The sequence below is a fragment of the Ovis aries genome, chromosome 9 (assembly GCF_016772045.2).
Source record: "Ovis aries strain OAR_USU_Benz2616 breed Rambouillet chromosome 9, ARS-UI_Ramb_v3.0, whole genome shotgun sequence".
In the NCBI taxonomy this organism is placed as follows: Eukaryota; Metazoa; Chordata; class Mammalia; order Artiodactyla; family Bovidae; genus Ovis; species Ovis aries.
This window is the reverse complement of record NC_056062.1, coordinates 89,535,159-89,547,849: the sequence shown is the minus strand read 5'-3', so window position 1 is coordinate 89,547,849 and position 12,691 is coordinate 89,535,159. Positions and strand designations below refer to the sequence as shown.

At 43.8% G+C, this 12,691-nt stretch overlaps 1 protein-coding gene across 1 annotated transcript in view; it reads right to left on the bottom strand.

Annotated features, from left to right (window-relative positions):
• Positions 1 to 12,547, bottom strand: part of PSKH2 (protein serine kinase H2) — a 29,565-nt gene extending 17,018 nt beyond the window's left edge. Inside the window, 3 exon segments of the mRNA XM_027973296.1 lie at positions 529 to 686; positions 7,107 to 7,219; positions 12,442 to 12,547. Coding sequence (XP_027829097.1) covers positions 529 to 686; positions 7,107 to 7,219; positions 12,442 to 12,547 — 377 coding nt within the window.
• Positions 12,548 to 12,691: the final 144 nt, after the last annotated feature.

The following is a 12,691-nucleotide window of genomic DNA, read 5'->3' as shown; positions in this document are numbered from 1 at the left end:
CCCAGTGCACCAGCCCGGAGCACCCTGTCTAATGCATCGAATCTGGACCTGTGACCTGCTTCACATATTTCGTAATATACACGTTTCCATGTTATCTTTCTTGATTGTATTTCAAAAGAAAGGATGGCCCAGGTCCTGGAGAAAGACATTCCTGGGTTGTAGAACATTTACATCTCAAAGGGGCCGAGATCTAGGGAGGTCAGGGGCCTTTTATCAGAAGACCGTGGGGTCCTGGCTTCCCTTGTGGCTCAAGTGGTAGACAATCCGCCTGCAATGTGGGAGACCTGGGTTCCATCCCTGGGCTGGGAAGATCCCCTGGAGAAGGGAAAGGCTACCCACCCCAGTATTCTGGCCTAGAGAATTCCATGGACTATACAGTCCATGGGGTTGCAGAGAGTCGGACACGACTGAGCGACTTTCACTAGGTTCCTGGCAAGCCCAGGGGAATGGTAAGGCCTTGGGTCGCTGGTCACCTTTCTCAGCCCTGCTCCACCCCTACCGCTCCCCCAGCGCTGTATTGTGCTTTACCTGGTGAGGCTCCGGGGCTCAAACTTGACACAAAAGCAGGCAGCTTGCATCCTGCGCACCGCTGTGGGTCGAGGTCCTCCAGAGGGGCCTTGGCCTTGACCCTCTCGCTCCACCTGGGCTGGTGCAGGCGCCCCAGAAGGTACCCCTTCCTGCTGGCGCTGCAACCCAGGGCCAAGGCAGGGAGCAGGGCCTGCTCCGCAGGGGGTGGCCACCCACTTATTGCCAGAACCACAAGGGAGGTGGGACAGAACGCCCGGCCCAGGAGTCCTTGCTGGGAAGGAGGCCTTGCCAACGTCAGGCTGCCTGGATCCACACTGACCACTTACCCTAGTAGATTTAGAGGTGGTAAAAGCAAAGCGGAGGAGAAGGCAGGAGCCTCAGTTTTCCGGTCTGTGAAATGGGGATGTGAACATACGAAGTTATATCTATTTATAAAGTATAGCTTCCCTCTAAAGGACTTTTCCTGTCTCCAAAGCAGAGCTCACTCATATTAAGATGACATGAACTTTAGACATATTATTTTTAAGCTCTAAGAGCTTGTAATACTTCAAGCATAAGACATCACTGTACTCTTTCTGGTCAGTCGTGCACCCTAGTCCGTGTCTGGCACTCTGCTAGCTCCTGCAGCCGGAAGAGACATGAGCTGCACCCTCCCAGTGATGCGTCTGAAATGCAAAAACTCTGAGCAAAACCAGATGCCTAGAACCAAGCACAGTACACTATGCAAACACCAGGATAAAACCCGTGGGGGAAACTGTAATAATAATTATGTGGTGGTTTAGTCACTAAGTCGCATCTGACTCTTGCCACCCCATGGACTGTAGCCTGCCAGGCTCCTGTGTCCATGGGATTTTCTAGGCAAGAATACTGGAGTTGCCGTTTCCTTCTTCAGGAGATCTTCCTGACCCAGGGATCGAACCAGGGTCTCCTGCATTGCAGACGGATTCTTCACTGACTGAGCTACGAGTCTCAGATATTAGTAGTTATATATAATATTAATTAATAATAATTAATTTTTAATTATTCTATAATATAGAATCTTCTGTTTTGTCTATTTCATTTTTACATTCATAAGTGTTTTTATGTCTTTGCATGTATTATAACTATTTTAATAAATGATGTTTCATGTTTGGGTTATACATCAATAGATTGATTTTATATGATTTATATTGATAGTTTATATAAATGATGTGCAGGAAGTGAAATTCAGTGAAGATCAGACGCCCCTCACAAGTCATAGAGCCAGAACTGGAGGCCAAGTCTCCCAGTCTAGCATCCTTTTAGTGGTCATTTCTTCCATAATTTCAGTTAACCTTGGGCTTCCCAGGTGGTTCAGTGGTAGAGAATCTGCCTGCCAAGCAGGAGACATGGGTTCAGACCCTGGGTCGCGAAGGTCCCCTGGAGAAGGAGATGGCAACGCACTCCAGTATTCTCGCCTGGAAACCCCGTGGACAGAGGAGCCTGGCCGGCTGCTGTCCGTGGGGTCACAAAGAGTCAGACAGGACTGAGCACTCTCAGGCAGCGCTTAGTCTGTTTTAGCAGGGAACATCTGTGATGGGTCAATTAGTCCTGGATTTGCCCGGAAGAACTAACTGTATTTTGAAGGAAATTTTAAAATATGACTTGCGTGTAGCTTAGAGAAAATGAGCCCATCCTGCAGAGGGAGCCACATAAACAGACTTTCCATGAGAAAGAACCTGCAGGATTCTCCAGGTACTGGGGGACAAAGACAGAAGGTTGACAGTAAGCCAGGAAAGAATCTGTGGTTTTGCGTTTCAGGCTTTTGAATGAATTGGCAGAATAGGCAAAAGACCGAAAGACGCGGAATGAGAAAGAGAAGAAAGGGGCGCTGATGGAGAGAAATAAAACGTTTAGAGGCTGCTCAAGGAGCCAGCTCGCTGCTCTGGGGAGCCCAGAGCTGTGAGCTGAGCATGCTGGCGGCTGCCCAGGGCACAGGAAGCGCCCTCCTAAATCCGGGCCCTGGGCCTCGAGGACAGCCTCCCGCAGCTCCCTGAGGAGGTCGGTCCATGGAGCTGGCACCCTGCAGTGAGAGCTTCATCAAGAGCCTACTGCTCAGCCCGAACTTTCCTTGAAAATTGGCTAATGCAATCTCTGGCTTTTAAGCCCTTTAAAAATGAAAACAGTAAATTAGAAACCACTGATCAGTTCTCTTTTGGAAAGCACCAACTATTGTTAATAACTGCAAGTGTTGTTGAAAATATAAATTTCGTGCCAGGAGACAAAATTTAATGACTTACCTAGTCAAAACTTTTATGGGTTTTCACCAAGCTTTGAAATGTCAAAATGTTAAGCACACACCATCAGCTTGTTCCTGTAGCCTATCTAATCCCTTGGAAAGAACTGGTGGTGGCATCCCCTGTGTGTATTTCTCTTTGTTCTCATAATTGCTTCATTGTTTTTGAAATCATGCAAGCATTGTTTGGGTTCGCATGCTACTTATACATTAATTAACTATTTAAATTATATATTTTCTCCTAATTGAAGTAATACAACTGTTGAAGTAAGTTTTAGACGTAAGGCTCATTTAAAATGAATTTTATTTCCATGTTCATGTGTTTAGTGCTTATGAAGGCTTCCTGTGAGACTCACAGCAGTTGAAGAAGGATGATGCTGTTTAACTAACATCTGGTTCTGGTGCTAAAGTTTACTCCAGTGGTGTTTTCTGAAGAGGATGAAATAAATTGAACCTCCAGTTTCTAAAGAAAAAAATCCGACCTCATCCTCAACTCCCACTCATTACCCGCAACTCACAAGTTCTCATTAAATGGTTGGTGATAACATTCAAAGCAATATGTAATACGTCACACCAATCAGTCAGTGCCGGGCTCTCTCCTATACCCAGCTTTCAACAAGTAGAGTCGGAAGGGCACAGGGAATCCTAGGCAACAGAGACTCTCAACTAAGCGACTTGATGTGTGAAAGATATACTCAACAAATTATAATCCAATCCTAAGGAATATTGCACCGAAAGGACTTAAGAGCACATGCTTGTCTGACTCTTTGCAATGCAGTGGACTGTAGCCCATCAGGCTCCTCTGTCCCTGTGAGGAAGTTATGACGCCCTTGCCTTCCACACAGAGCCTTTGCTATCACTGCTGCTGTGCTGTGCTCAGTCACGTCCGACTCTGAGACCCCAGGGATTGCAGCCCGCCAGGCTCCACTGCCCATGGGATTCTCCAGGCAAGAGTACTGGAGTGGGTTGCCATTTCCTTCTCCAGGGGATCTTCCCTACCCAGGGGTCGAATTTGTGTCTCCCGAATCTCCTGCATTGGCAGGCAGATTCTTTGCCACTGAGTCACCTGGGAAGCCGTTGAAAGGATATAAGGAATTAAGGCAAATCAAAAGCTCAATAAAATTATCATTTAGGGAAAATTCATTTCCCTCTTAAATGAATGATACTGGTGAACAACACAGAAAAATAATACAAATTTTTCTATTCTCTTCTATTGTCAGTCTTTAGTATACGTCACTAAAGGAAAGAGAGAAACACAAAAAATTAGGGGTGTCACCAAAAGTGGCACACTGGGAAGCCCTACAATTCTATGACCTCCTCTTTAGATTAAGAATTAGAAGATATAACCAAAAGACATATTTAACAGATAAAAATGAGGAATTTGCTGCATTTGGGATGGGTTTTTTTAAATAGCTGCACTTTTGTTGTCTTTCAACTTTTCCTTCTTTTTAAAGCCCCGCCCCCCATTGGGGTTAATTTTCTCTAGAATGAACTCATGCCTGAAACATCAGTTTGAAGGTGTTCATCTTCTTGACTTCCAGTTTCCCAAGGTGCAGGGTCTGTGTTTCTAAGGAGGACTAGAATGGGGCTCTTTTAAGTCAATTTCACATACACAGTGGAGTGTGGCGCCAACAGTGCAAAACTCCTCTCTGAGCTTTCTTTCCATAAAACCAATAATTAAGAACCATCAAGTAGGATGCCTCTGTGTGAAATTTAGAGATGAGAAGATCGTTCCTGCCACCCCTGGCAGACTATGTTTCACTATCCCAACACACACACACACACACACACACACACACATTTTAAAAAATATTATAATTCAGACAAGTCAGCAAGAAATTCTTAATTACTTTAAATATTTTACCTCCACTATAGTAGTGAGTCATTCCTGTTAATTTGCACAGCTCTACATTTAGCACTGAAAAAGAGTATTTCATTTTTGTAGAAGTTTGATAATTACAAAAAGAAGATAAATGTTAAAATACAGCAATAAATTGCCAGTAAGAGCTCTGCTGTCAAATAAAAGCACAAATCTTTCTTTTTTTTTAATAGTAATGAGTCAAAGAAGCCAACAGCCAACTGTGAGTGAACTTCTAGTGCATAAATCAAAGAAGATAAAGTGAGTTTTTCCATAATATTTTAAATGTTTTGCCCAAAAGAACTCTGCATTTTAAGTTGACAAATTGTATCCAAAGCCTTTAGAAAAAAATGATGATTAGAAATAGGTTTAGTTATATGGGAAAAAAATTTACAATATATTAATATTTCTGGGTGGGAAAAAAGATAAAAATGAAACCCTATATTGTGTGATCTCATTTGTAAAACTCACTAATGAGATAAATTCCTGTGGTGTGGAATGAAGCCTCCAGCCAAAAATCAAACAGCAAGGAACCAAGGCCCGCTGACAGCTATGTGACGGAGCTGGGAACAGATTCTGCACCCCCAGCTGAGCCTCAAGATGACTGCAGCCCCACATGACAGCTTGATACCACCTTGGGAAAGCTTGGCTCTGAAAGTGGACTTCCAAGTTCAAGTCCTCTTAATACCACTCCCCAGCACTGTGACCTTAGGAAAGTTACCTAGCCTGTCTGTGCTCCCAGCTTTATCCATGAATTTGAAATGACAGCATCACAAACGTCATAAGGTTGCTGTGAATAACTTCATTCATGTAAAGCACTTAGAACAACTACCTAGAACTTTATAATTGCTCATAAGTAAATGAAGTCGCTCAGTCGTGTCCGACTCTTTGTGATCCCATGGACTGTAGCCTACCAGGCTTCTCTGTCCATGGGATTTTCCAGGCAAGAGTACAAGAGTGGGTTGCCATTTCCTTCTCCAGGGGATCTTCCTGACCCAGGGATCGAACCCAGGTCTCCTGCATTGCAAGCAGACACTTTACCCTCTGAGCCACCAGGGGATTGTGTCAGTTACCTCCAAATTTAGTCACTTTTGGCTAAGTGAAGTTGCTCAGTCCTGTCCAACTCTTTGCAACCCGGTGGACTGTAGCCTGCCAGGCTCCACCATCCAGGGGATTTTCCAGGCAAGAGTACTGGACTGGGTTGCCATTTCCTTCTCCAGGGGATCTTCTTGACCCAGGGATCAAAACAGGTTTCATCGAAGGCTGACTCTTCACCATCTGAGCCACAAGGGAAGCCCCGTAATAATTACATAGTTCACTAAAAACTAGCCTAAATAAGTGGCTTTAAGGGATTGTGTTCGTTATCTCTTGTTTCATGAGACATCTGCAAATTTTGCTGCCTTCAAACAACAAAGTCAGAGGAGAAGCATCCGCTGACTCTCAGGACCAAGGCTCTCCCAGCATGCCTACCACGCCGGGCCATTAGAGAATGCCTGTCTGACCACGCACGGTTGGTCGGCTCCTCCGGCAGTCAACTCCCTCCAGTAGGAAGTTCTCAAGGTGCAGTTCTCACGGCTGCCACAGGTAGTCAAGTATCAAGACAGTTATTATGAAAAGAAAGCCATATTTCAAAAGCTAAACTACTTTGAAATGAGCTTTTTAACAAAACTCAAAACTTGTTTTTTTGTTTTTTGTTTTTTTTTTTTTTTAATGTGCATTTATTTAGCTTTGGCTGTGCTGTGTCTTGGTTGCTGAGTGGGCTTTTCTCTAGCTGCGGCGAGCGGAGGCTCCTCTCCAGCTGTGGGGCACGAGCTTGTCTTTGCAGTGTCTTCATCTTCGGGGCGCGCGGGCTCAGTCACGCGGCTCCTGGGTTCTTAGAGCGCAGGCTCAGTAGTGGAAGCCCTCGGGCTTGACTGCCCGCAGCGTGTGGGATCTTCCCGCATTAGGGATAGAACCCGTGTCTCCCGCACTGGTGGGCAGATTCTCCACCACTGAAGCCCCAAATCAAAATGTTTATTCCAAGAAAGTTTGCACAGTTTTCATAAACATTTCAAAAGCCAGTGACCTAGACGCTGATTCGTAACTTGAATAAATCCAAATTTCTTATCTATTTACTGAAACATGCTCTGGATTTCCCCGCTGCAATATTTAATTCAAACCAGACTCTACAAAAAAGTCAACAGGGACAAGAACCTTGGTATTTTATTGGCCTGTGCTTTCAAGGCATTTCCACAACGTGATACTTCTCTAATATCTGTTATTCCCACATAAGCCTCTCTCACCAGGGGAATAGCTTTCTCATCCTTGGAAACTGACAACTGTATCCTTGGCAATGCATTTCTCTCCAACTGTTATTCTGTGACTAATTTTCTCTCCCCAACATTTTGTGGAAACCTGCTGCGGATTGAAATCGGAGGTCGCCGATTCCTTGCAAACGTCAGTCTCAGAACCAGGACACAACCTTACCTCGGAGAGGAGCCCATGGTCATGCTGAAGCCACCTGTGAAAGCTTTCAAGACCTGAGCTCTTCACGCTGTCATCCACGCCTCTGGCATCCAAATTTGTCAGGTGCCAATTGCCTTCAGGAATAGCAGAGAATGTCTAAATCCAGACTCATTCCTCCACTGTGTGAAGTTTATTTCTGAAATGTTATTTTGTTTCATTTTGTCCTTTTTAAGACACTAATTCTGGTTTATTTTCTGCAGTTTCCACATATATCCTGGGTGCTTTTATGAAGTAGCAAATTTTTGATGACTGAAGGGAAAGTGCTTAGGTTATTAAAGTTATTATCATTAGTTGGTCACTATATGTTTGTGCCTTTAAAAATACTGAATAAATAAGCATCTGTTGGAAAAATAGCTGAGATGAGAAGTCTGATAAATATTCAGACGTTGAAAGTGTTCCCTGGTTTGATGTTTTCACCCTGGTTCTTCTCACACTTGATCCTAACCATTACCAACAGCTCTCAAATTTCAATATGCATAAAAATAACTCAAGGAGCTAGTTAAAAATGAAAATTCAGAACACTTTTTCCAAAATTTCAGATTCACTGAGCCTGGGGAAAAGCCCCCAAATCTGCATTTTGAACAAATCAATGCAAGGTGGTCTATAAACCCCAGTTTGAAAATATTGTTTTAGACACTGAAAACTAAAAGTCATTAAAATTTAAACCAAAGAATCATAACTATATTCAGTACTATTATCATGAATGGCAAAACTGACCACCTGAACAGCGAGCTCATGGACACCACCCTAGTGCCATCACCTCCAGGGAAACCGGATGTTAGGCAGCCACCACCACCGCCAGGAGAAGGAGAGAGAAAGGAAGAGAGGGGGCAGGGCAAGCTCTCGGCGGCTTGGACAGCAGGAGCGCAATCGGTAAAGAGTTGCTTTACCAACCTTCCTGTTAAAAGTTTAGTTTTGTTCTCTTCCCACTTCAGAGATAATACATGCTGAGTGTAACACTTTTGAAACCACGAAAAGAAAGCCGACCTTTAAAAAGAACTTTGGTTTATGGATGTCAATAAATGTCATTATTTTTCATTTTTATTTATCATTATTCCCTAAACATATTATGGTATAAATTGATATAATGTAACATTTTTTTCCATCTATCAGTATCTTTATTTCCTACGTAGAAAATTATCTAAACGATTATTTTAAATGACTAACCAGCATTCCCTCATATAGCTATCCCACAATTAAATATTCCTTTGTCATTGAATATTTAGTCCCACGGAGTGGTGGACGTGGGATGTCTTTCAACATAGATGTTTCACTTTATTTATTTTTGATATTGACTGATTAATTTGACTGCATCGTCTCAGTTGCAGCATGCAAGGTCTTCGCTACATCATGCGGAACTTTTGTTTGGATGCATGAACTCTCTAGTTGTGGTGTGTGAGCTTAGCTGCTGCTGGATCTTAGTTCCCCGACCAGGGATCGAACCTGCGTCCCCTGCATGGCAAAGCAAATTCTTAACCACTCTACCACCAGCGAAATCCCAACACGTAGATATTTTAAATATTCGTGTTGAAGTCTTTTAAGCTTTTCCCTGTATTGTTTCTGCTTTTTGCATTGTACTCAGAAAGGACTCCCAAATTGGATACACTCTGATGTAGAAAAGCACTGTGAAATCAGCCTTTGAACTTTTAATCAGTTTCTCCTTTTCTACCCATCACATAGATTGGAGATCACCAAAGCAAACTGTATGTCAGGGTTCAGGAGTTGTTAGACCTGGCTCTCACTGCTTTAGAAGTGAAGTAGGGGAAAGTTGTGGCCTCATTCTCCGCGGGTAAATCCCAATTCACCAGACTGTTTATAACTTCCTATCTCTTGTGACTTTGCAACTTGCCATTCTCCTCATTGACCCTATTTACCACTCTGCTGCTGCTGCTGCTGCTGCTGCTGCTGCTGCTGCTGCTGCTAAGTCGCTTCAGTCGTGTCCGACTCTGTTCAACCCCATAGACTGCAGCCCACCAGGCTCCCCCGTCCCTGGGATTCTCCAGGCAAGAACACGGGAGTGGGGGGCCATTGCCTTCTCCAACTTACCTCTCTAGACCTGTGAAATCCTGTATTGTGTGTTATTCAGTAACCTGCCATCTAGTGGTGGAAATCGGGAAGTGAAGGTTTTTCCCCCTTAGAGAATAATCCTATTGCACAATACAGCTCTAAGGTCACTCACTCTGGTAATAACTTACTATTTGTATAAAACTGTGAATAGTTTTGGAGAAGGCAATGGCACTTCACTCCAGTACTCCTGCCTGAAAAATCCCATGGAGGGAGGAGCCTGGTGGGCTGCAGTCCATGGAGTCGTGAAGAGTCGGACATGACTGAGCGACTTGACTTTCACTTTTCACTTTCATGCATTGGAGAAGGAAATGGCAAACCACTTCAGTATGCTTGCCTGGAGAATCCCAGGGACAAGGAGCCTGGTGGGCTGCCGTCTATGGGGTTGCACAGAGTCGGACACGACTGAAGCGACGTAGCAGTAGCAGCAGTGAATAGTTTAGGCTTTCCCCGTGGCTCAGCGGTAAAGAATCCGCCTGCAATGCAAGAGACACAGGAGATTTGGGTTCAGTCCCTGGGTGGGGAAGACTCCCTCCAGTATTCTTGCCTGGAGGATCCCGTGGACAGAGGAGCCTGTTGGGCTACAATCCATAGCGTGGCAAACAGTAGGAAACGACGGAAGCAGCTGAGCACGTACGCCTGCCAATGCAGGAGACGCAGGTTCAATTCCTGGGTCAGGAAGATCCCCTGGAGAAGGAAATGGTAACCCACTCCAGTATTCTTGCCTGGAGAATCCCGGGGACGGAGGAGTCTGGCTACAACCCATGGGGTCGCAAAGACTCAGACATGACAGCGACTAAACAACAAACAACAATGTGAATAGTTTATGAATCACTTTTTAAATAGTAGAATGAATCATAAACCTAGAGTCAGAATATCTTTATCTCCAGATTTGCAATTATTGAATTGTAGTATCTGCTTTTTTTTAATCCTTAACTGTTCTGAAGCTGGGCCTCCCTTTCTTTGAGGTAAGAAGGTCGGGTTTGTGTGTGTGCGTGTGTTTTAATATTTATTTCTTTGTTTTTGGCTACGCTGGGTCTTGGTGGTTGTGCACAGGCTTTCTCTAGTTCTCTAGCTGTAGAGGGCTTTCCTGGCGGCTCAGACGGTAAAGCGTCTGCCCGAAATGCGGGAGACCTGGGTTCGATCCCTGGGTCGGGAAGATCCCCTGGAAAAAGAAATGGCAACCCACTCCAGTATTCTTGCCTGAGAAATTCCATGGACTGAAGAGCGGGCTGCAGTCCATGGGGTCGCAAAGAGCTGGACATGACTGAGCAACTTCACTCTCCCTTTCACGAGCTGCAGAGGGTGGGGACCACGCTTTAGGCGCCGTGTGCAGGCTTCTCGTTGCAGTAGGTTCTCCTGCTGTGGAGCGCAGGCCCTAGGACCTGGGCTCAGCAGCGGCGGCTCAGGGCCTCCACGGTGCAGCCTCAGTAGTTGTGGTCCTTGGGCCAAGTTGTCCCTTGACATGTGGGAGCTTCCTGGACGGGAGATCCAACCAGTGTCCCCTGTGTCACAGGGCAGATTCTTAACCACTGGACCAGCAGGGAAGGCCAAGAAGACTGTTTTTGATGTTCCTAAGTTCCTTATAATTTCCAGTACATTTTACAATCTTATGAAATGTGACACTGGAATAACTCAAATCAATAAATTTCTTTTCCAGATTCTTTAAAGAATTAACCACAAAAAAGCCATGAGTGTCTCCATATTTCTTCAGCTGGTATGACATCCTATCAAATTTTCTATGATAACATCCTTTCCTATGCTAAGATTATAAGCTTTGTATGTATAAAATTATTTCTGATTACAAATCTTTCTTCTGCAACATTTTAAAAAATGTAAATATAATGTGTAAGAATGACCTCTATAATAATAATGTAAAATAATGACCTTTCTACCTAACAATTCATTTTTTCTTAGTTCATATTTTTTCATAGAAATAATGTTCTCAGCATAACAATGCCATTTATTCTTCCCACTGGTGAATTTTCCATCATTAGTTCCTATAATCACCATAAAAGCTTACTGTTGTAGCAAGACAGGTCCTGGGATCTCTGCCATCAAGATAGAAAAAAATGAAAAATCAGAAATATTTGGAGTGGAGAAGATAAACACTATAAGGCTATTACATTTTAAAATGTGCATGAATTCAAAAGTAGATAATTTCTTCAAGTAAAAACATGAATATTTATACAATTGTGTGATATATGAGTTTTATAAATTTTTAAAATAATTAATGTTATAATCAGAATTTCTCAAATACTATTCAAAAGAATACTACTTCTTCAAGTCACTAAAGACACTAGTTGCCCAAACAAAGGGAGCCATTGTCCAATCTATTGTTTGGAAAATGCTATCTTAAAGTTCAAAAGTTCTAATCACCAAAGGACTTCCCAGAGACTTCAGTACGTTAGCATGCATTTTGATTGTCCAAGTTGGGGGGTACTATCTAACCTGTTTGTTCACAGAGCTTCTCCTTCCACCATAGAACATCTCTCAAGGAAATAGCAACTGAAAATAAAAAGTAGAAAACCAAAATCACAATTTACAAGCAGTGAGATTCAGTTTTATTTGGGAACACTACTGAGGACTGTAGCCCAGGAGAGAGTCTCTCAGATAGCTCTGAAGAATGGCTCTGAAGAGGCAGAAAAAGAGCCGCCAATATGTATGTGAATTTGGGGCTGGAAAATATGTGTAGTCAAGCATACATCTTGATAAAAGATTATTGCTAATCACACACACGCACACAAACCAGATATGTGAAGTCAATGAGTTTAGTGCTTTTCTATTTATGGGAAGGTGCAAGAATCTGGAGTCACCGAAATTCTTCCTTAGACATGCATCTTAACTATCTTGGGACCAAAATCCAAAGCACAGAACGTTCATCCTGTTTTTTCCATCCTGAGTTCCCTGAATTCAGGACTTACTGTTGGAGGCTGACTGCAGTCTGTTGCGACTTAACCCTTTGTGTAACTGGATGGTGAGCAACATTCTGGTTTTTTCTGTTTACGGATCCTTAAAACAAGGTAAGTTGCAGTGAATATGTAAGGTAAATGCAACCAGATTGTGGAATAACAGAGGAAAACATTTTTTAAAAATGCTATTTAGGATGAAGAGAAAGGCTTGCATTATGGGGGAAACCAGTGATGGCTTTGTTGCAGGAAGGGGGATGCCTACCAGGGCCCCAGAGTGGGCTCTTGTGTAACACTGGGAAACAGGTCCTCTGAGGAGATACACGTGCTGACAGAACCAGAGGCTTCTCTGGGAAGGAGCACCTGGACGGAGAGCAGGAGGGTAACAGGACCCAGCCCTGCCACAGGGCTCTCAGTCTCCAGCGTCATGGCGAGGGGATTCGCTTCCAGGTTGTCTCCGGCCAGTCATTCTGGCTCAGGGTCTTTCTTAGTGGCACACGCATCGCTCAGCCAAGATGGATTCCAGCGAAGAGGATTCTGGGAGGTTGGTAGGTCACACGGACTGGTGTTTCC